Here is a 24061-nt window from a genome sequence, read left to right on the forward strand (position 1 = left end):
AGCCAGGCCAGATCCATCACTGTTCATTTTGCTGAGCTGGAAGACCCTGTACGAGGAAAGGAAAATTTCTCCTCAAAGGTATCTACATTTATACAGAGGTGGTTTTTTTGCTTGTTTGTTTTTTTTTACCATCTCAACTCCAACTGCAGAGCATTTATTTTATATTTCAGAATTATAAAATTTAAATACATTCAGCCTACAAATTTCAAAACAGAAATGAAAATAAACAGTTTATTTTTCATGCCAGACAAAGCAGTAGGAAGACTGCTGCAAAGATTGATTATGGTTTACGAAGTGTTCTGGTTTTGAGAATTTGATCATAGCTCCGAAGTGCTGGATGATGTATCTGTAAAATACTCCAGTGTAATAAAGCATGACAGTTTTGTTCCCTTCTCAATTCAGGCCATTTTTGATCGGAACAGGAAAGATGAACTACCCAGGTTGCAGCTCGAGTGGATTGATAGCATCTGCATGCCATTGTATGAGGTAATTTTTACTTACTGCTCCTTGTAGAGTCCAGAGAAGTTTGTTCCTGCCTCTCTAGGGAAAAAGAGCTTACTGTGCAGCCTTGAAGGCCCTTGGAATGAATGCTTTATCTCTCTTTGACTTTACCAAAAGTCTGAATTCTATGCAGAAATCTTCAGTTTCCCTGAAGGCCAGTAATATCTGCAAATATAATTTCTCTCCAAGTTGTTTAGGCAACTATTTATTTTATTATGCTTGACACAAACTGATTCTCATCATGGCGAGGTGTGGGGTGCTCTGCTGAGTGGTGCCGGTGGGCTGGACTCATTAGGTGCTGCTGTCCGACTTGTGCCTGGGCACATGTCCAAATACCTGTGAATCAAAAGGAGACACGGGGCCTTTGTGCTCCCTTCTGCTTCCTTTCCAAACTGTTAAGGGGCACTCTAGGCTATGCCTTTAGGGTCAGTGGCAAATGATTTGCGATATATGCTGCGTGCTGCTTAACTTGGAGTTTACTCTTTTAACAATGCTTCTGCACAGACTGCTTGGGTGTTTGGTATAAGGTGTAAACCCTCAAGTACTACTTAACTAGGGCTTTGATTGACCAGAATAATGCTTCCCTCTTTTTGGATTAGACCAGCTTCAGAACTTGATTCCTGCGTAATGTGAACTTCACCATTTTAACTGTTATCTATATAGAAAGCAGAGCTACACAGGCAGAATGATAAATGGAAAATAAGGCTAAAGCAACTTAACCATTGATAACTGTGTCCGCCAGTTTTCCTCCTACACACTGAAACCACACAGACCACCTTATGTCACTAAAGACTGCCCGTTTGGTCATTGCTATCTGTAAAAACATGGGGATGGCCATTTTGGGGGAACTGCAAAAATACTCTCCCTGCACCCCAAACTGCCTCATCTCTGCAATGATGAACAAAACCAAGAGCTGGAAAGTAGGTACCAGCTCCCATGTTAATGCTGCACTCTTGAAATTGTGCACGAATGTAGCCTCCCTGTCCACACAGGAAAATGGATTAGCAGTTCCTTTTCATTTTATAGACCAGATATGTCACCAATAGCAAAAAAGGTAAGAAGGATGATCTGTTTACCCTGCCCTCCGTACCTCGTGGCATCTGAGGCTGCCTAGTAGCAAAGACAACTCCTATTGTGTGACAGGAAGAATACGTGCTGGTGTAAATAGTGAAGTGGACTAATGCTTTGCTTTGCCAATAGATCTGGTCCCTTCCTCAGGTCCGAATTTGTCATGATAAAATAAACTGTAAATCCATGGACTTCAAACAATTAAGACAAAGCAAGCACAGAAGACCCATAGAAACATACTTTTTTTCTTTTTAAATAATAAGCTCATCTTGGACACCAACAGGGGAGAGGGAGGGAATGACACTGGAGGAAAACTCTTAAAAACAATGTTCTATTCAATATAATAGTTCATATTACATTATAATGCATATTATACCAGAATTCATGATTTTTAATCCCAAAAAGTACAATAAAGCAGGAAGAGCTGATCATCAGACCATCCTCTGCAGGAGAAGACTAGATCAGAGCACTAATGCTCTGGTTAGTTAGCTCCATCTTAGCAGGAGATCTCTGGGGAATATATTCACATCTGATTTCCCTGCTTTCTGCTGTCTTTGCATCATGCTGTGCAGCTATTAGCCTGCTGCTCAACAACTTAAAAAAGAGACACCATCAAACCTGGAAGTCATTGCAGCACCAGCCTTAGGGGTAAACAGAAAACTTGATGTCATAGTACCACACTGCGGGAGATTCTCTCTTGAATGTGAAGCCAAGTTTTAATTTTCATATCCAGCTTAATCAAACCTCAATACACATATCACATCAGCAGTGTATTCAGACACTGTAAATCCTCTGGTTAGGGCTGGCTGAACACACTACAACTATGGGTAAGTCTTAAATTTTTATTATTTTTTTTTTCATTCTAAATATATTCCTTAAAATTCTAGCCTTTATAATGTGTTGTAGGGACAGAATGGGTTACATCATTACAAATGCAACATAAAGAGGCAGAGTGGCAGCTGACAAATTAGTAAAACCTTAGCAGTGCTTATATAGCTCACCAGCATAGTGCTTATAAAAACCTTATGTTTGACAAACATTTGACGCTCATTTTGATACCAAAATTACAACATTAAACCATAGAGAAGAAACTCAAGGCTTTTGGATATAGTTATTTCCATGCAAGTGATTAGAAGTCCTGAATCCGTATGGGCAGATCCTGGTGTCCAGAGGCCTGAAGGGAACTCTGCAGGTGAACACATGCTTCCATACCAACCCAGCTGCTGTGGCAGGACCTAACACTGTGCTTCATTTTACTTGACACCCAGACTGTAGAGATGGTCCCAGCAATCAGTGAATGCTGGCAACTACCATTACAGATAGAGAGGAGTTTTACTTTAAAAAGACCAGCAGAGCCCCCTGAAGTTTTCTTTACCCAAAGTAGTCCTGAGGGCAGGCTATCCTTGGCAGCTGCACATTTCTGAAGTACACAGTATGGAAGGAACTTCACAGCACAAACTTGCAGGAGTGATCTGACACCACCCTGGTGCCACTGACTACGCTGTAACAAACCATACTTTCTCCAGAGTCCAGAGCTAAGTCATATGTCAAAGTGCCCACAAGGAATATCTGATAATTCGCAGAGCTTTCTAGAGAGTTCTGGCCTTCCTTGCCTTAAGCTTTTTTTTTCTTTGCCCCCCCCCTTTTTTTCCTCCATTCTGAAACATTCTTTGGGATTTAATCAGTCTTCTGGGGAGACTTGTCTCTACTTCCTCTATATGCATCTGCTCTCCTCTTCCTGCTTTCCTCAGGGTAGCTTATGACAACCCACCCTGAGGTGTAGTTTTTGTCCCAAGTAAAGGATGACCTAAGTCTCCTTTATTAGGCAGATGTGTATCACGGCAATGTGATAGAGCAAACACATGGCAGGAAATGTGTACCTCTGCTCATCTGGCTGGAACCATTTTCTGAGTTTGGCCCATTTTGTTTTTTGTAAGAATGTTTACAAGTGACTAGTAAATTCTCAAGATCCATGCACCTTCTGCTAGTCATCCTGTTTGACTGCTGTTTGGAATGTCAATCCAACCCTGAAGAAGGTTACAGCTGTATAAAATGTGCTATATAAGCTAATGTGAAGCTTGAAGCTGAATATAAATGCATAATGATAACTAGGATATAAAACAATAATAATAATTATACACAGATTTCCCATATCCAAGTGACTAAATCAAAACCTTTTTGTTTTTACTCTGTAAGCCTGACTCTTGGCACAAGGTAAGCTGTGGCTCTGCTCCCTCGATCTGTCCCACATTTGCTGCTCGATGTGGGAATTAAGCCACCTCCAATTTCAAAATACTGTAGTAATCAAATCTGTTTCCTTCATACTGTATATCAAAGGATTGTGAAGATAAAAGCTTCCCCATTTTTGTTCATTTCTTTTTATTACACTTTGGACGTTATAATTTTATTGAATTTACTTTTTTGTTACCGTAGTGATCACTGATCAGAGTATTTTTATGTGACAGTGAAGTTTTTGCCTTGAGTAGCATAACAGCCACCCATTTACTCTGAAGTTCTGATTTTAGGGGCTTTAGTTATGCTTTACTGCATCACATTTGCTCTTCATTCAAAAATGCCAGCAAGGAAAGCATTCATCAGTAGACAGATGAGAAACAAGCTTATTAGAATAATCATTTATAAGGAAAAAATGCATTTTTTGATCTGTAGAGCATTTAAAATCTACTAATGTAGCTTCAGTATGGAGTAATCATCCCCTTTTTTGGTAGAACACTACATAAAGGCGAATCACATGCAACTAAAGCAGAAAATCTGACATCCTGCTGAAAATAAAGCACTATGGCCACACTGGCAGCTGCATTCACCATGCAGGGAAAGTATTATGTACTTAATTGAACATAAATGTTTGTGTTGTATAACGGGAGCACCATTTCAATCATTAAGACAAATTACTGCTCTGAACCTCCTGTAAAGAGATACTAAGAGTTTCAACACCAATAGATTCCTCTCCTGGACTCTGTGGTGTGTGTGTACCTAAAACAGGATCAGCCACAGATTTTTCCTAACTCAGATCAGATTTCTCTGTAGGGAGCAGACAGAGCAGGAGAGTGAAGATCTTATTCTTTTTAATCATTATTTTTCTCACAAACAACATCAAAGCGTTAGTGATTCACTTCAAACAAAAGATGCTAACAGAAGCCCAGCTCTGTTCACAGCATTGTTAGGCAGAGACAGTAACACTATGAATAGCAGGGCCAAAGGCCATGCACTCTGCTTCTGGGCAGATAAATACATAGTCAGGTAGTCAGTGACAATGACAGCAGCTATTTAAATTTAAGGGAGATGTCTTTGTGGAAGATAAAGAAGCTCACGGCACATACAACTTATGTGTGCCTGAGATTGCCCTGCTCACCTCTACCTTGGTGCTCCATTGAATTGCTCTGTTTTAGTGCTATTCAAGATTTTCTTGGGAAGTAGGAGCTTTAAACACATAATGGTATATACAGAAGTGAAGTTGCATTATTCCTTCCAAGATTCTAGGGAGAATCTGGGAAGAGCAGAAACATTTATTTTTAATTCTAGCAAGTACTTTAAATGTTTTACACTTGAATGAAATGTTGAAGGACAGAGCCCTTCTTTATCACAGTTTGACAGACTTAGAAAGAAATCTAATCACTCTGTCTACAACTCCAAGTGCTCTGATATGCCTGCCTTCCTACAGACGATAATGTCCTGCCTTGTAATTAAATCCATCTTTAGAGTAATTCCCCTATGGTGATGTAGCTGCAAAAACATCTATCCTACTTGTTAGCAGATATTAAAGGAATGGGGTATAATAAGTGGCAGAGCTTCTACAAAGTGTAGAAAAAAAAGGACAGAAGTCTCCAGCTATCATGGCTACATCTTTGCTTTAATTTCTCCAGTTCAAGAATTGACTTTGACCCCTGAATTAGAACTTCATATTCACACACAGTGATTTTTTCCCAAAAGTTTATGCTCTAGCTACAATTATAAGGCAGGAGATTAACCTTTTAATATTTCTTTGCAGAAAGGAAGGAGGGGTATGCTTTAACAATCATGTTTACACTGCCGTGTCCTGATACAGCCCTTCTTCAAATACCAAATCTATCCTTTTCCCTCAGTCCCTCAATGACAATTTTGCATAAGGAAATATTGTATAAGAAAGTCAGGGTTCAGACCACTCCTCTAGAAGTCCAAAATGGGCCGTATGGTATGGCTTAGTACTTATCCAAGCAAGAGTCACTGGATGTAACCAAAACAATTTATTGGTTTGAAAGTCTCTGTCCTCAATATAGTAATAACTAAAAAAAAAATAAAAAAATAAATTGATTTAAAGGAGGAAGATCTTATCTGTATGAACATTTTGGCAATGGCTTGCTGTACCCGGCATTCACCCAAAACTGGGGTTGCTGACACAAAATTCAGAGCGCTGCTGTTCTATTTTGTTTGCACCTAATTAGGGGACAGGGCTAGCACTATGTAGCGAGCTGTTCGCTATGAACAATACACAGACATTCACTGAAACTTGTACGCGAGTTCTTGAGGAGTATTTCAACAGAAAAAAAAAAGGGGGTGGGTAGGTTTGGGGAATCAGGACTAAACTGGAAAAATGTGTTCACAGGGAGGAATTTCATCAGCTCCATGCGATTCTCATTGAAATCAGCTTTTCCCTTATAGAATGTTGAGGGAAGAGCAGGATAACTTTTGATAGATCCTAATGAACACCAAAAAGACATTAGCAAGGCTTACTTCTGATATATGGCTTGGACACAAAGAGTGAGAGAGAATGCCTCTATGCTTCCTGGGACTGCCCAGCTGACAAGGATTAGTAAGGCAGATAGGCTTAGGATGCAGTCTGTGATAAACCACGGACTGAGGCTGCACACACATTGGCAGATTAAATTAGTCTCACTTTCTGTTGAAATCCAGGGGGTAATGTTATCTGAGGATGAGCAGGTGCAGCATATTCTGCTGTGTTTGTAAGGAATCTGCTTCAGAGGAAATTTAATCAGGCAAATTATGCCAAATGCCAGTGCTGGGGGGGAGTTGGTAGCTAAGGATTATGTTAGGGATAAGGGTTTGTCACAGAGAAAAGAGACATTGCACTGCAGAACGATCTCTCTGTAGCCCTGAAATAGCGACGTGGCTGGGCTCAGCACATTTGTTGCCCTGCTGCTTGTCTACCAACGATGAACGTAATCGAGGCTACCTGAAATGAACGCTCTTGAACTTTCAGAAAACTCAGGTACTCTGACTATATTACAGCTTCCAGTAATGGGATAAACATCGGCAGACTGTTTTTGTTACCTCGTTATTCTTAACTTAAGAGTCTATTTTTTCTGCTACTCATATACTAATGGAGAGAAGAGGTGAAGAAGAGCTATACAATAAAAGAAAACCAGAAAAAGAAGAAGGAATGCTTTTACTTGTAATTCTCAAAGTCAGTCACTAAGTGATATGGAAAGGCATAATTTTGCTGGTTTCGAAACAAGGATTTTTGTGCCAATAAGTATCACAGACAGCTTTTTACAAGAGACACAAAGATCTTCATCCTCTTTTCTCATTTCCTGAGAGCAGGCAGGGCTTCTTTTTGGTTTTGGAAATTATTTTTGTTAGGATTTTTGTAATTTGGTGAGATTACTGATGAAACATTGTATTAGTATTGACAACTTCAGGAATGTACCAGTTTTCCCAAATTGGTTGGAAGAAGAGACAGCAGAAACATTTTTCTCTTCAGACAAGGGTATTTTTCAAATTACTTCTCAGTTATCTAATGCCAGAAAGATCTCAACTGAAAGGGCAGGTCAACAATTGAGATATTTGAGAGAATACAGAAGAATGAACATTTGCCATCAACTTTATTGAAGCTTGGCTTCACTAAGGCTTTCACCATGATCTGTGAGAAGAAGTGAATAATTCATAATACTACAGTTTCTGTTGCTGTTTTATTTAGGATTATCTGCTCAATGTGTTGCGAAGGACATGCAGTTGTGTATGGAAATGCATATAAAGATCTGAGGAAGTAGATTGAAAAGTTGGCAGATAAGGTAGAAGAGACAGCCAATAGAGGGAACTCAAATTGTACAGCAAATCTGAAAGAAGATAAATGGATAATTTAACAGCCATTCAGTTTTCAAGAAAGACAAAGCACAAACTACATTGCATCAGAAAAGGACTAGAAATGATGATGGATGAAACACTTCAAGTAAGTGTTTAACACAACAGAATCACAGTTGCCTGCAGAATTCCCAGCTGAGGGCAAATTCAAAGAACTAAATAAGGATATGAGGCTGATACGGTTTGAAGAGTTTTTCAAAATCCATTTAATAGTATGGCAGAAGACATTGATCGGCTGCTCGGCGAAAATGTTGAAAGGAGAAGGCGTAGAAACATTTTACATTTTGCACACTTCAGATGTAGAATCAAAACCATAAACAGTAGAGACCAATAAGAAGTTGTTTATGAAACACTAACTCTTCTGAGCAAACCCTCAGTTTCATGAAATTATTATGAACGCATGAATCATTTACAACTCTAGCAACACATCAGTTGAGCTACTTCGGTAGGTACCACTCCTGTATTGCTCTTTCCCTTTGACAGCAAAGCAACATTGATATTGGTCAGAACACACTTTGCTACCAGAAACTCTGTACATATTCCCTCCCCCCAAAGTACCTGGCATATCTTACTACCAGAGAATCTTATAATCAGCCTTCCATAGTATGTACGTTTAGTTACAAAGTAGTGCAGCATTATTCTTGCTACTGTACCATCACCAGAAATGTAACATTGATTCACAGCAGAAGAGCTGAATGCTCATATGTGTATTAGATCCCTTTCTGTTCACAAATAGCTCTCTTCCCCACCACTAACGATTTCTATACGGAACATAAAAGAAACTCCCATTTTCTATCAGGAAAGTTAGTGTATTCATTTCACCTAATTACAGTTTTAGGCATCAAAAGAAAAATCACTGGCAGAAATGCAAAAACAATGCACATCTGCACTGTGTATTTGACTCCGTGGAACTGCCCTCAGCTAGCCCTAGAAGGAATAAACAAAGTCTCCATCAACAATGAGATCCCAGTCTTTTTTTTTTTTTTTTTTTTTTCCCCCATGAACTCAGCCGCCTCCCAAATACAGTAATTTCTTCTGGAACCTAATGATTACATATGACCCTGAATCAGTAGGGCAAATAATTAAGTCACGTGCACACAGTCAAAGGTTCATATAAGTTAATCCCTGCATCTTCTCTATATCACTGTATTTTATGTATTCTGCCTACAGAAGGTAGAATTTTATCTGTTTCTTTGGTTTTAGTACACAGACACGTGTGCAGAAATGCTTTTGTTTTTTCTTAACATCTTCCATCAAATATTTGTATTATGAGGCTCAAATCCGTGGATGACTGCAGTACAGATCCCTTTTATCTGAACTAATCTGAAGTTCAAGGATTTTCAGATAGATGGCTCACCTTTGGCCTATGTATTCTTACATGAAAGCCACTTCAGCAAAACTCAGGAGTCCAATTCAGCTTTGCTGTAACTGGTCACGACTCTCTTGACTTCAGCAATGCTTCATATGCTTACACCAGGTCTGAATTTATCCCTATGGCTTCTCGGTCACTAGTCCTCCCTTCCAACTCAGAAACTGCCTACATAATAAAAGTGATTCATTAGAAACCACTGGGTTCCAAAGCAGAGTGAACACTGCGACCTATAACTTTTTGATATGTGTTCAGTCGTAAAACTGAATTTATATGGTCTTATTCCATAAACTCGCTTTACAAATATTAGACCCGCAACCATACTTCCGTGAGCCATAATCTTGTCAAGGCGCATAAGTTAAACAAGGTCAGAACTGGGCAATATTTGGATGAGAACCTCAAAAAAAAAAAAAAAAAAGAAAAGAAAAGAAAAAAGGAAAAAAGACACCCTCTGGAGGTCCTGCAGTGTTTGTAAGCTAGGGCATGCAATGCGCCCTTTAAAATGATTTGGTGTTAGTCTCAGAATACAACAAAACGTTGTCTTTGTTTTAGCAGTAGTTTAGATTCTGGCCACATCTGTGCTGCACCTTGGCTGGTTCAGATAACATCCTTTCCCCAAGATGACGCTGATGTAGCGGCTGCAGTCCTCTGCCCCTCACCACTGCCCTTCCACCCAGAAGGCAGAAGATCTACCAACAAATGCCTCTGCTGCTATCTGTCACTCCCACCCTGAAGGTTTTGTTTGGTGGTTGTTTGTTTGGTTTTGGTACTTCTACACTTTCTGCATTCTCTATGCTTTAGTTACAGTGCTGGGTGGGTGCTGAAGTGCCAGTAACCTTCTGTTGTAGTGGAGGAGCCTGTCCATAAGAGGAGGTTGCCTTGTGAAAGGATGTTATGGGCAGAGCAGTACACAGTCACAAAAGAGACCTACATCACTGAAGGTGACAGGAAAAATTCAGAGCTGTACAGTAACTTTCTGAGAAACAGCTTAGCCACATACCTGAGGTAACACATAGATGCAGAAGAGAATTGCAAACCTATCTGGCTTTTCCTAATGCTGGAGCACAAGCCACCAGCATGACCGCTCTCCTGGCATGCTTTATCACTCTGTGATGATGAGCAGCTATTACAGGAAAGGGGGTAAACCTGTGTCAGCTGTTGAAGACCAAGTCTCTTCCTATTGAAGCAAAGAATAAATTGGCCCTTAAGAAGCTGGGTAGCAAATTAGACAGCAAAGCAGTTTGTACAAGGCATGTATCAAAAATAGTGGCATGGAGGAGCAGTACATCAAGGGGGGGTTCATGCAGTAAAATGGAAAGTAAAAGTGCAGCCAGGAGGCAGAAAACCCTGACTAGGCTACAGCCAAATAAACCTAAATAGCTTTAGGAATAAATTGGTGGTTTAATCCGGATCAGGAACAGGTGCTATGCATGTAATTCAGTAAATAGTCGAGAACCTGCCAGAAGGGAGAGAAATGTGTTGCTTTTGAGATAATTTCCCAGAAGCTTCATAAAAGAAAATTGATTACTGGAGTTAAATAATTTAAACAGAGCCAGAAATATAGTAATCAAATGAGTTTTTAATTACATCTCAAGCAGAAGTAAAATCCAATTTGTGTACTTTGTATCAGAAAAGTCCTACTTAAATGCTTTGCTAGCTGGAAAAAAAAATAAAAGCTAATTTCCATAGGAATTATAGTAGTTGGTTTAATTAAAAGGCTAGATCAGAATGAAAGAGTCCCAAAGTGAAAGGATACTAAATACAGAAGCAGTGGTTTAAACATCAGATCAATGTCTGAATAAAGACGTTTTATAGATTAAGTGCAAAATCTGCACTGTCGAGATCCCTATTCTAAATTAATGTATAACAAAATAAAGTTTCTTAAAATTACACTATATATTTTGTCAGCATTCCATAGAGTTAATTGCTTGTGCTATGGTAAAACTGAATATCAAAGACATGGTTTATTCTTTCTTAAATATTCCTTTTAATTTATTTTCATCACAGTTAATGTTATTAGTTACCCATTCTGGTTATTTACCTAGTGACCTCTGTTGTGTCTGGGCTATCAGACTCCATAATATGCAGTTAGGAATACATTTCTGGGAAAGCTATGTATTGCCTTTTGGATTTAATAACATGTTTACAGTTCCTAAGATGTGGTGATTACAGGGTGTGGGTGCTTCTTGAATCCATTACTGATCAACTGGGGCTTCTGCTGTAGCCAACACAAAGGTAGTTGATCTCAGCAGCTCAAGCACCCACTGTCCTCCCGGCACCTTTGGTCCCAAGTGAGATGCAGGTTGCCTGTCAGAAGCTGGTCTCCTACTGTAAGAGCATGGCACATGCCTAGGCCTGGAGGGGCAGGCAGTTGGTCATGCCCTGATCCCTGTTTGCTCCCTGGCTCTAGGATTGAAAATGTGGTTTTGTGCTAAGTCTTGGTAACAAAATGGTACAGAAAAGATGCAGCCATAGCCTCGAGCGGAGCAGACACGCTGAGACAGAGCCTACGGTCCAGTGAACTCCTCCTCTATGCTGCCTGTAGGCAGATACAGGTTGTTGATACGTTTGTGATGGAAACACTGCACGGCATTTTGTGCTTGTAGATCCTGGGGCTGATGGGGTGTGAATGCCGTATTTGTGCAGAGAGATGTTTGAAATGCACTGATTTTCAAACACAGGATAAAAATCTTAAGCAGATACTGAAAAAAATGCTTCACAAGAACTTTTTGAAGATTCAAGAAATGCCAGCAAGCTTAACTCTGGATGGATACTGTCTTCGTACAGAATGGATCTGCTAAGTTGCTGTCAAGATTTGAATGTTTGAAGTGCTACCTCCAGACACTTGATTTGGCAGAGGCCATGCAGGTGCTAAGCACATCAGCAGTGAGCTCGTCGGACAGGTGTTTTTATTGCATTGCTGATCCTGTTTTTTAGATTCCACCAAACCAGGTTTGGAGAACACATAATGGTATGAAATAAGGAGCTAAAACAGGGAGCTGTGAGGTATGGTGCCAGGAGTGTTACATCCCACAGCCACTCTTAAAACAGCACAAATGCCACCAGGGAGCAATAGTGTCCATGGCAGAGACCGCAGTAAGCACTACCCCTTACTTCAGTCCCAAAGCTGCAAAATTATCTGCCCAGTCTGTGCCATATTCTCAGGAAATAATTTCAAGCAGATTTGCTTCAACTTCCACACAAATCAGCTACTTACTCATGGCATGATTTTTCAGAAGTGCTGAGCATTCATATTTGCTACCGAAGTCAACTGAAATTGCAAGTTTTCAGCACATCTTAAAATCAGGCCATTAACCTTTAATTATCATATAATAGCTCAATTAAAAATTTACCGAGACTTACTTCAGTAGCTAGCCAAGCTCCATGGCTTACAGGCTAGCTATAAAAAGTCCGGTTCTTTAGTGGTGTCTGAGCTCTGGGGACCATTTAACATGGTTGCTGTTAGGCCTGCTATTTAAAGCACACACAAAAAAAGAAAAAAAATAAAAAGAAAATAATTAACTGCAAAGGTACCTTCTTCCCTTCTCCTTTTCTGTTCTCCCTTCTTTTCATTATAATTTTCTACACTTTTAGAAGATAAACCTTTGCTGCCTTCTCCATCTTTTTTTTTCCTTGCACCAATCCTTTATTTCAAATGGCAAGTATGCAGTTTCCATGCTATCAGAGAAAGTGCAATACCCAACTTTCATCAAAACCCATTTCTTCCCAATGAAACAAGCTGCAAAAGAAAAATACTTCTTCTGTCCTGAACCAGCACAGCACATGGCCACTCTGGGGGCAGCTGTTAACCCTCTCTTTGCATCGTGTGCTGCTATTGATGGGGTTCTGTCTCTCTTCAATGTAGGGACAAAGCCATGTGAAACACTTACTGTCTTTCCACAGAAACATTTGATATGAAACAGGAAGTTGAAATAAACTTCTAGCAAAAGAGCACAGGGATTATATCATTTGGGGGCTAATTCAAATCCAGCTGAAAACAGATAAAAGACTCTTACTGGCTTCTGTGGGCTTTGGACTGGGTATGTAGAAAAGAGGTGATTTCAGTGGAATTTAAAAAGAAACCTTTCTTTTTTTTTCTTTGAGGACACAGAAAGGGATTTTTTTGCCACCTTTGGAAAGCCTGGTACTGTTGTGGTTTACTCATCTATAGCAGGAAATAAGAAGCTAGCACATGGGAGAATCTGAAGCTTATTTCAGCTTTGTCCAGCTTGCCATCCAACTAGTTCATAGCTACCAGTAACCAAGAAGCCCCAGGCACTTGGGGGATGCCTCAGAAGGACTATCTGTAAGGATTACAAGAAAGCTCTAGTAGTTGTGCGGCAATTCTGCCACCTTATGTGCTTTTTTTTTGACATTTTTGGTGGCTTACTTAAAGGCTCAAGTCAAATGAGTATGAGATAAAGAAATCTCAAAGGGAATGAAAAATTTTACCTACGTGGGAATTTACAGCCAGGGGCGAGGAGGGTGAGGGGCATGGTGCAGATCAGGCTCCTTTTACCATGTTACTCCCTAGTCTGTCCATCAGCAGACTAGAAATACCATCAATATTTTTTTTCTCTCCCCCTCCCTTTTTTTTTTTTTATTTTCTTCCAGTCTCTAGTGAAGCTGAATGCGAAACTGAAGCCTATGCTGGACTCTGTGGCAGTAAACAGAGGTAAATGGGAGGAGCTGCACCAAAAAAGACTTCCTTCTCAGGCAGCATCCTCGACCTCCTTTTCCTCTAGCTTTACCGTGTCTCTCAAAGACATAAATTAAGCCTGCAAATGTCAATGTCTATTTATGATAAAAGCTGTCTGAAAGGCTTCCGTAAGCTTTGGCACACCACTTTTTTTAAGAAATGCTTTCAGAGACATGCTTAATTGATCGGATATTATCTTGATGGCAGCCTAGTTTGGTTTTACTCAGAGCTTTAGTCAGTCTGAAGGGAAGGCCTGCGGTGAGATTGCGCTGGTTTCCGAAATGACATGGAAGACAGCACAAGAAGCATTCATTCAGCTCCGCTCCATTTCAACTGCTGCTGTAAAAATCTGTAAAGCTGACAACAGACTGAAATATAAGAACTTGCAGCTTAATAAAATTAATAATACAGAGCAGAACTGGGATGCAAGCTGGTCAATTCACATGCAAGGAGCTGCAGGAAAGCAGAATAGTATGTAATTACATTGTTTTGCATCTCTTCAGTACATGTTATGAATCAATTATGCCTGCTTTTGTGATGTTCCTCTCTCACTCTTCCCTCCTCTTTTATGCCTGGATGTTCTGAAAAGCCTGCTTTGTATTCTGAAGAAGTATTTTTTTACAACAAAGCTTCTTAGTGATTGATCAGGGCCTTTAGAATTGCCTACCTTTGCTACATTTAACAACAAACTTTATTATCTTTAAAAATACCAATCTGTCCCTGCTTCCCTGAGAAATTCATATTAACAATGCAGTAAATTTCTCAGCAACGGGAAGCTTGCATAAAAGCAAAATATTGCATGGTAATTTTAGAGGGTTGTTGTTTGTTTGTTTGTTTTTAAATACTCCTTTAACACAGTTTTTTAAATTACAGTGTCCCCTAAGGAAAAAAATAATGGGCTTCAATGAAAATAGAATAAAAATAAAAAAGAAAATCTGCTGCCTTATGCTTCAGGTTTATATTATATTGAAAACTGGACCGTGGATAAGCCTTTCTAGTATAATCTGCAGCTGAATGAGTATTTTGAAATGACGGAGAGAAAGAGTATCATTGGACTGACTACCTCTTCTCTTGCAGTTCTTTCAGTACAATTTAAGATGGTTATTATTACAGCTAGTGCAGTCCTAGGGTCACACATAGACATGTGCAGTAGAGGGATTCATTAAAGTTTAATCAAACACGATAGGTCACAAAACCAAACATGTCCAGTTCTATGTCATGATGCTGGTATTATGTGAAAGTTGGTCTCCCTCCATTAGTACAGGGATCACTAGGGTAGCAAAACTGTGATCTACGAACTGAGGGTGCTTTCTCTGCTGCGTGACGGGGCACAAGAGGAGTCGTGTTGCAGTGCTTACGAGTTCCCATTCATGGGAGAAGAAAAGCCTTTGTACTCCATGAAAAATGCGATGCTAAATATAGCATTGTCTGGCAGCAGAAATTAAAGCTGAATTCAGCTTAATTTTACACCTGTGACAAAGTCCACTTACTTCATGGAGGTACCTTGAACTGACACCAGCCTCATGGAAATCAGAACCTGGCCCAGTGGACCAGATGCTATAAGGAGCCTTCCTGCTTTCCAATGAAAGTGAGTCGTTAGCAGCTTTGAAAAGCTGACTACATCTGTCTGATAATCAAACAGAAACAACAAATCTGCTGATCACTTCCTTAAAAAAAAAAAAAAAAAAAAAAGAAAAAAAAAGAAAACACAGACCAACAACAAAACAAAACCCTCTGTGCTATTAATCATATGTATAGGGGAATAGCTGGGAATTTCAGTACCGTTGCAAGCCAATATGTTACCATGCAACTGAACCACATCATTTTCTCTATCAGAAAGAAGCAGGGAAGGAGCAGGGATCCAGATTGCACAGCAGTGAATACATGCACCAAATAGAAATGTTTCTGCTATTATTTTACCACTTCTTTCTTCCCTGAATAAAGATAGATGCAGGATAGTAAGCATAAAGCCATATAAAACTTGTAACACATGCTTTATGGGAGAAACACATACTAGGAATTGACATAGTACTGCTGGCAGGTACACATAGCTTTCCTGAATTTTGATACTGCATATTGCTAAGTGTAACATAATTTATAGCGCGTGCCCTCCGGCTCCCCCCAAGGTTGAGTTTCCCCTCATTTCCTCTCCTTTTTATTGGCTTCAGTGCGCTGTTGCCCATGGCAACACCCACCGGCAGTGATGGGAATTCAGCACCACCGCAACCTGACATACAGTTGAAGCTCTAACAATGTCAACCATCAATCAAGTGACTGTTTGTAATTGCCTCCATCTATTTCTCCTGTCTTTTGGTATCTTTGCTATTGTGGGTCAAAAATCAGAAGTGCTGACTAATGTTTTGGTTCCGTTCCTCCATCACAAGGAGGAAAATGAGAGCACACAGTTAGATCTTTATCAAATTGTTCTCAGGAAAAACAAAGCAACCCTGCTGAAATCAGGAGGTCACAGTGACGTATCGCAGAACAGAATTTGATGTCCGAAAGTGATACAGCTCAGTTTTAAAAAATATATATCTTAAAACATGCTAAATGTTTTTAACACAGTTTAGGCATCAACGAAAGACTCGTGTTTGAAAGAAAAAGAAAATCCTTTATGGAATTCTTTGTCAGGTAAAGAAGCATATTCCAAGTTTCTCGTATTTAAGATGCTGGGAAACATTTTTTAACTAGTGCTTACTATCCCAAGACATACTCAGCACAGACGAGATGACTATGGGTTAGGAAATCGGAATTCTCCTTCGACTTGTTTCCCTGCTGACTGCACGAGCACAGATGAAAACCCATTGAAATCACACTAGTTCTGTGGCTGCATACAAAACACAGGACCAGCAGAGGCAAGGACAAAGGACACAGGGCGAAGAGGACAGAGAGCCCACTGTTACCCAGCACAGTACTAGTAGGGTGCCTCCCACGTGGCCTCGCCTTGGAGATGCCCACCACGGGCTGTTCTGGCTCAGCAACAGAAGAGTCCTCCCTTCCTTGCCCCTGCCGTTAGTGGAAATTTTGCCTTGAATGGGGACTCAAGTATTTGCAACTCCAGTGCTAAAATGCAGTGAACATGAGGCACGTCCATAGGGTCACAGGGCCTGCGTTCTCCCCCAGAGGTGCTTTGAGCCAGTTCAGCTGCAATGCAGTCCTCAAAAATAGTTCTGGACAGGCAGCAATTCCACTCAGGATTCCTACCTGTGAGACTGCTGACCAAAATCAACCCTTCCTCACCAAAGAAAACAGGTCTAAATGCTACAGCATCACTTAGGGCCATCAGAAGGGAGCCTGGTGTTCAAGCCCTGTTTGGTTTGGAGCAGGCTTCAAACTGCAGGTGCACCTTCTTCCCCACCGTCTGGGAGGGAGCCACAAGGGCTTCCCATGGAAGCCCTTTACAGGTGCCCAGCAAGGAGACAGGAGGTCCGCCAGGTGCTGCCACTGTGTGCACCTCGCTCCTGGGGAGCTGCGCAGAGCCGAAGGGTTTTGGTGGCACAGGAGGGGCCCTGGGTGCATCCTCCTGGGTTAAAGCACGCCCCTGCAACACAACACTGTGACCCCAGCTGGAAACCCAGCACTGTTCGAGGCAAAGACCACCAGGGCCAGAGGGTCTCCTACACATCAGGCAGAAGGAGGGTTTCCCACCTCCCACAGACAAGATGGGTAAGAGGTAGGTGTCTTTGGTCATAGTACAACCAGAAAATTTGCCCTCAAAGTGGACCATCATTTTGCCTTTCTCCCAGCCTGGGACCTACAGGCAAAAGAAAACTTCATAACTTGATCAAGACCTAGACATCTGCTTCTGGCAGGACACAGTTTTGTGTCACACACAAGGTTAAGCAGCAGAAGCTCACAAAAGTTTAATTTGGATGCCTAATGTGGCAGTTAGACACGTAACTCCCCATCTAGCTCTGTCATAGCTCTTACTTCTTTGCCGGACCAGGGATCTTGCTGAGAAGGCCATTAGTATGTTTTGTGCCCTGCAGAAAATGACTATAGAGTAGAGGAGCGCGTTTCTTTTTAGCTCAGGTATTCATTCAGATGGTGTCCTTGGTACATCAGCTGCGTTTTCCAGACTGTTGTCCTTGCTAATTGCTCCTTCTTATAGTGCACTGCAATTTCATAACGTGCCTGTAGTTATCAGCAAAGCCAATACTAGTACTCACAAACTGTTTTTGAAAACTGCAACCAGCAGTGCCTGAGATCATTTTTAATATTTAGACTAATTAATCCTAGTAGAAAAATTGGAGTGTTTCAGCCTGCAGGCCAAATATTTATTTTCCCTCCATATGATTAAACAAGTTATAGACAGTTTATGCACTGAGTACAGATTAGAACAGGTTTCTTTCAAGGCTACATAAAACATGTTAACAGACACTTCCAATGCTAAGAATGTTCTGGGCAAGAAAATGTAGAGTGTAACATGTTTTTATTGGCTTTTCCAAGAAACTGACGATTTTAATAGTAAAATCGTGTGAATGGTTTCTAAGAAAACAATGAAATTTGAGGTATAAATCAGCTGAAAGGAGAGTCTCCAGAGGTTTTCATGACTTGAATGTGACAGTATTGGAATATATACTGTGTATCGCTTGTTACCTTTTCTTTCTTGGATCATCTTGTACTTAATTACCAATTTATAAGTGTGTTGGACACTGCATCTTACAGTTGTGTGGGGAATACCATTGTAAGCTTTGAATCTTTGTGTATGGGAAACAACTGACACATGCACAGAAATAGTGTGTGTATTTTCTAATGCAAGTGTACCCTATATACTTTCAAAAATGAATACTGAGAAAGACTTCTGCCTCCTTTTCCTTTTTGCATTTTAAGATAATTACCCTCATTGTTTTGCTTTAGTAGATCAACCAATGCTGATTCAGCTTTTTAAAGCATGTTTTTGAAATTAACAACTTGGTTTTACTGGTCTCTCTAAAAATAATAAATCACTTTAATGGTTTCCTGTGATTTATTTTTTTTATTTATTTTTCATTGAAACTACCTTGTCAGAATGAATCAGAGCTGTATGTATTGATTTCTGAACTACGCAAATAGAAGAGCAGTGAAAACACATGTGACTGAGCAGCTCAAATACAATTTTTGAAGCATGACCTTGCAGCACTCATTCCTGGGAGCAAACCTAACTCTACCAGCTGCACTTGGCATTATTCTGGAACGATCAGAAACCAAATCTAGCCAATGACTTTAACAGAACTATTTACTCGTATAAAAAATATACAGATTAGTACAAGTCTGTGATACCAGATATGTCATTATTCTGTAGAAATACCATGTATCCTTGGGGAAAACACCACCACCACCACCACAAAAAAAAAACTATAGTTCCCTCCAAGGAAAAAGGACACTGTCGAAATAAGCAATTTCAGAAAGTAGGAAAATATTTGATCTAAGCTTTTAAAGCAGTAGGAGAGCTGTCAGATTCTGTTAGGATACCAGCATTGTTCCTTCCATCAGCCTTTACAAACTTAAGCTCTTGACACCTTGTAAAGGTTTCATATTCAAAAAGCACAAGACATCAATAAAATATTTCTTGTCCTGTGTTCTAGGGCTGCGCATTTAGCTTAGGGCTTTTTCTTATAGTATCACTGCTTAGGAGTACTTAAAGTCAATTACTCAAGATTTAGAAATAAAGGATTTGAAAAACATCAGTAAATTTTAACTTTACTCTCTATTCTTGTCGGCTTCAGGAAATACTGAAATGAGGAAAATATTCAAGTCTAAGTAGTGTTTTAAGGACACTATTTCTATTTTAGCTGCTGTAGAACTGTTATTAAACTCTCCGGTTTATTACTTGGAAGATAAAAGCACAAAGGGGAACAGAAAATGATAGGCGGATATAGAAAACGCAATTTCTTTCTAAGGCATCAGGTCTCATTCGCATCGTGGCTGCTAGAAAAACAAGGACTCAGCCACCGTAAACCCATCTTATTCCAGCATTAGGCCCTTAAAGTGGCTTTTCCGATGTGGCAGAGCTGATGTGGGCACACGGCGGGTTTGGCCTGCTCTATTGTCTGTCCTCAGCCGCGCTTCTCTACTGCTGGGCACGAGGCCTGTCGGGTCAGGGAGCCTGGCGGAGGCCAGCGAGGGCAGCAGGTGCCGGGGCAGCGGGCGCGTTGCTGGTGCATCTATTGCCAGGCTCTGGGTGCCAGCGGCACCTTCGGCCTTCTCGTGCGGGTGGGCAGGGGAACTCATTTCTCCAGGTAATAGATTTTGGTGATTTTTGTTGACTTCGGGCAGCTGCTGGATTAAGTACAGAGCTGAGGGACAGCTGAGTTCGGCCACTGTCGCAGTTTGCCTGAAGGCGAGCAGAGCACCTTGGCGGGGCCGTGCCGTTGCCCCTTCTCTCCCGGGCCGTGCAGCAGCAGCAGCAGCGCCGGCTCCCAGCCCCGGGTCCCGGCGCCTACAGCTCCCGGCGCGCCCCGCGGCCGCCGCCTCCCGCTGCCGCTGCCCGGAGCCGTTCCGGGGCGCGGGGCCGTCGCCGTGGCAGCGGCGATGGAGGCGGCGGTGTCGGACGGGCAGTACACGGCCGTGGTGTACGGGCTGATCCGCGGCGGGCGCTGCGCGGAGGCGGCGGCGCTGCTGAGCCGCGAGCTGCAGAGGGGCTGCCGCTCGCGAGGCGGCCTCTCGCTGCTGGGCTACTGCCACTACCAGCTGCAGGACTTCGCGGCGGCGGCAGAGTGCTACGAGCAGCTCTCGGCGCTGCACCCCGAGCTCGACGCCTACCGCCTGTACCGGGCGCAGGCCCTGCACAAGGCCGGGCTCTACGGCGAGGCCCTGCGTGCCGCTGGGCCGCTGCTGGAGCGGCCAGCCTACCAGGGCCGCGCGCTGCGCCTGCAGGCCGCCGTCCGCTACGCGCAGGGCGACCTGGCCGCGGCCGAGAGCCTGGTGGAGGAGGCGCTGGCCGCAGCCACCGAGGGCGGTGGTCCCGGGGCAGCCCAGGACCCCTCGGAGCGGGCCGATGCCGAGGTGAACCTGGGCTGCCTGCTGTACCGGCAGGGCCGGCACGAGGAGGCCAGCGTGAAGTTCGCCGGCGCCATGCAGGTGCTGGGCTGCTGTCCCGAGCTGTCTTACAACATGGCGCTGTGCTGCTACGCCGCCAAGCAGTATGCCCCCGCCCTCAAGCACATCTCCGACATAATAGAGCGCGGCATCCACCAGCACCCCGAGCTCAGCGTGGGCATGAGCACTGAGGGTATCGACGTCCGCAGCGTGGGCAACACGCTGCTCCTGCACCGCACGGCCCTCGTGGAGGCCTTCAACCTCAAGGCTGCCATCGAGTACCAGCTGCACAACCTGAAGGCGGCCCAGGAGGCGCTCACAGACATGCCGCCCCGGGCGGAGGAGGAGCTGGACCCGGTCACGCTGCACAACCAAGCGCTGATGAACATGGACAGCCAGCCCACCGAAGGGTTTGAAAAACTGCAGTTTCTCCTGCTGCAGAACCCCTGTCCGCCAGAAACTTTCGGAAACTTGCTGCTCCTCTACTGCAAGCATCAGTACTATGACCTGGCGGCTGATGTGTTGGCAGAGAATGCCCATTTGACCTACAAACTGCTCACGCCGTACTTGTACAATTTCCTGGATGCCATTATTACTTGTCAGACTGCCCCCGAGGAGGCTTTCCACAAGCTAGATGACTCAGCAGGGATGCTGACCGAGCAGCTGAGAAAACTCACGAAGCAGGTACAGGAAGCTAGGCAAAACTGGGATGATGAAGCTGTAAAAAAGGCCGTTAATGAGTACGATGAGACTCTGGACAAATATATACCTGTCTTGATGGCCCAGGCAAAGATTTACTGGGACATGAAGAACTACACAATGGTAGAAAAGATATTCCGCAAATCGGTAGAGTTCTGTAATGAATATGAGGTATGGAAGCTCAACGTGGCTCATGTGCTCTTCATGCAAGAAAACAAGTATAAAGAGGCTATTAGCTTCTATGAGCCAATAGTTAAAAAGCACTATGACAACATTCTCCACGTTAGTGCCATTGTGTTGGCTAATCTCTGTGTTTCCTACATCCTCACAAGTCAGAACGAAGACGCCGAGGAACTGATGAGGAAGATTGAGAAGGGGGAAGAACAACTGTCCTATGGTGATCCTGAGAAAAACACCTACCATCTCTGCATTGTCAATCTAGTCATTGGTACCCTTTACTGCGTGAAAGGAAACTACGACTTCGGGATTTCAAGGGTCATTAAAAGCCTGGAGCCGTATAACAAAAAACTAAGCACCGATACGTGGTATTATGCCAAAAGGTGTTTCCTGTCCCTGCTGGAGAATATGTCCAAGCACATGATCATGCTACGTGACAGCGTTATTCAAGAGTGCATTCAGTTTCTGAAGCAATGTGAACTGTATGGAAGAAACATCCCAGCTGTCATTGAGCAGCCACTCGAAGATAAGAGGATGCACAGTGGGAAAAATACAGTTACGTATGAAGCCAGGCTTTTGAGGGCACTGATGTATAAGATTGTTGGATGGACTCTGTAAATGAGGTTCCTGTGCAGTAGAGATTAGAATCTTGTGTCTGATCTTTTTTTAGATTGTGGGGTGATGCTTACCCTGGTAGTACTTAGTGGTCTGCTTTTTTTCTTGATTGCTTGCATTTAAATATTTTGTCCTGTATTTTAACAACATTCAGTGGAAAATAAAATATTTGCGTGAAATTAACATGCACCAAAATAACTAGGGGCATTCTCAGTCACGTCATAAACACCTTAAGATTCACTGACCAAGCACTACAGAAGTACCATAGAGTTTTCACCTGTAAAATATTTTATCCCTGTGAAATTTTCACCAAGTTTCTTTACATTGTTCACAGTTGAAAATAATTTGCTCACCATCTCTCCTAGCACAGATATTGAAGAAACAGAGTTATTTCAGTTCTCTTATTTGTGCCTGCGTGTGAAAAACTTCCTTCTTTTGCTTCTTTCAAGCTATTTTTAATATGTCACAGACTATGTTCGTAGTATATTCAAACATTAAAAGTGGCTTTATAATAAAAAATCACTCCTACAAAAATTAACATTGCCTTTTGTTGTAAACTCAGTAATCAGCATGATTATTCTGGCAAGTTGTAGACCTAATACAGAGACCAAAAATATATTCCAAGGAGAGCATCATGAGTGGGCATAAGGAGCTATAGAGACACTGCCTGGTGCTTCCTGTTCCCCTGCTGTGATCCCCAGCATCCCCTTGCCAGCACCATCCACGTAGCACCTGTTGCCTGCAGACCTGTGTGGCAGCACGTGCTTGCTACATGTGCAGTCTTTCATTTGCGGCCTGGCCTGCCCCTTTGCTCTAAGTATACCAGCATCTGGTACAAGACCGTGCAAATGTACAATTACATTATTTTCCATATTGCTCGAAAAGCATATAACTACAATTTCAAGTGAAACTTACCACTTCTGACCTTAAATGGAAGAAATCCACTTCTCAGTTTCCTCCTTGTATTACTTACTGTTCCTGCTTCTCCAATAGCTTTCTGAAACCCTGTTTATTTACTTAATTCCTTTACTTATCATTTCCATCACACTGGTATCAGACACTTTATTCAGAGTCTTCCCATACCTTTTCAGACATACTACATGTTCTACACAGAGGTGAAATCAAAATACCTTTCACTCTTTTTTGAAATCTCATTCTGTGCCCCTTTTTGTTTATTATTCCTTCTGAAGTAATGTGTGGCCTGAAGTTTTTTAAACAAGGGTCAAATATCTGTAGCTTTAACTCCTTTGCTTACCTTTGACCCTGGCTACCTGAAGAGCTGTCATGGGAATTTCAGAATGAGACTTCATGTCTCTCAAAATCCAGTTTCTGTGCCACCGTTTACCTGGAAAGGAAGAGGACAGCATTTTTTTGAAAGTTGTTCTACTATCAAGCAATGAAATACTTAATCCTTCCAGGGAATTGGTGTATCTGGAGACTATGCCTGTAATTATTTCAACACGTAGGAAATCAACTCTGCTTTATCCTGAGAGAGAAACTCATCAAGGCTGAGCATCTCCTCCATAGCTAAAGTAGATGGCTGTGGGTTAGGAATGTTACAGTTTACTCAAAAATTCTTCTAACAGCAAAGTAAAATCAACTTTAGCACAGTTGTCTTTAGTGTCAACAATGGGAGAACGTTCTACTGTAGGCAGACCAGCAGCAGTATGTCGCAAGGGGTCCTGGAACGGCCTCTGTAGCTTGTTACTAGTCCATAAGTCATCCAGGACCCCCCATTACGATGATATTGAAATATTTTCCACTACTGCTTCCATATGAGGAAGAGACCTGTGATTTCAAATCTTGTTCACCTTCAT

General features: G+C 42.1%; 2 protein-coding genes across 2 annotated transcripts in view; both read left to right on the forward strand.

Moving 5' to 3' along the window:
* Window positions 1–15430, forward strand: part of PDE11A (phosphodiesterase 11A) — a 131408-nt gene extending 115978 nt beyond the window's left edge. Inside the window, 2 exon segments of the mRNA XM_040561928.1 lie at window positions 403–486; window positions 13649–15430. Of these exon segments, the coding sequence (XP_040417862.1) occupies window positions 403–486; window positions 13649–13810 (246 nt within the window). The 3' untranslated portion in view covers window positions 13811–15430.
* Window positions 15431–18772: 3342 nt separating this feature from the next.
* TTC30B (tetratricopeptide repeat domain 30B) lies at window positions 18773–22782 on the forward strand. The gene has a single exon (XM_040561929.1). It carries the CDS (start codon window positions 20247–20249, stop codon window positions 22245–22247), a length of 2001 nt encoding a protein of 666 aa, XP_040417863.1. The 5' UTR covers window positions 18773–20246; the 3' UTR covers window positions 22248–22782.
* The last annotated feature ends 1279 nt before the right edge of the window (window positions 22783–24061 follow it).

The sequence above is a fragment of the Cygnus olor genome, chromosome 6 (assembly GCF_009769625.2).
Source record: "Cygnus olor isolate bCygOlo1 chromosome 6, bCygOlo1.pri.v2, whole genome shotgun sequence".
Taxonomy (NCBI): Eukaryota; Metazoa; Chordata; class Aves; order Anseriformes; family Anatidae; genus Cygnus; species Cygnus olor.

Coding starts and splice junctions, on each gene's coding strand:
- TTC30B (XM_040561929.1), top strand. CDS start 20,247: ATGGAGGCGGCGGTGTCGGACGGGCAGTACACGGCCGTGGTGTACGGG.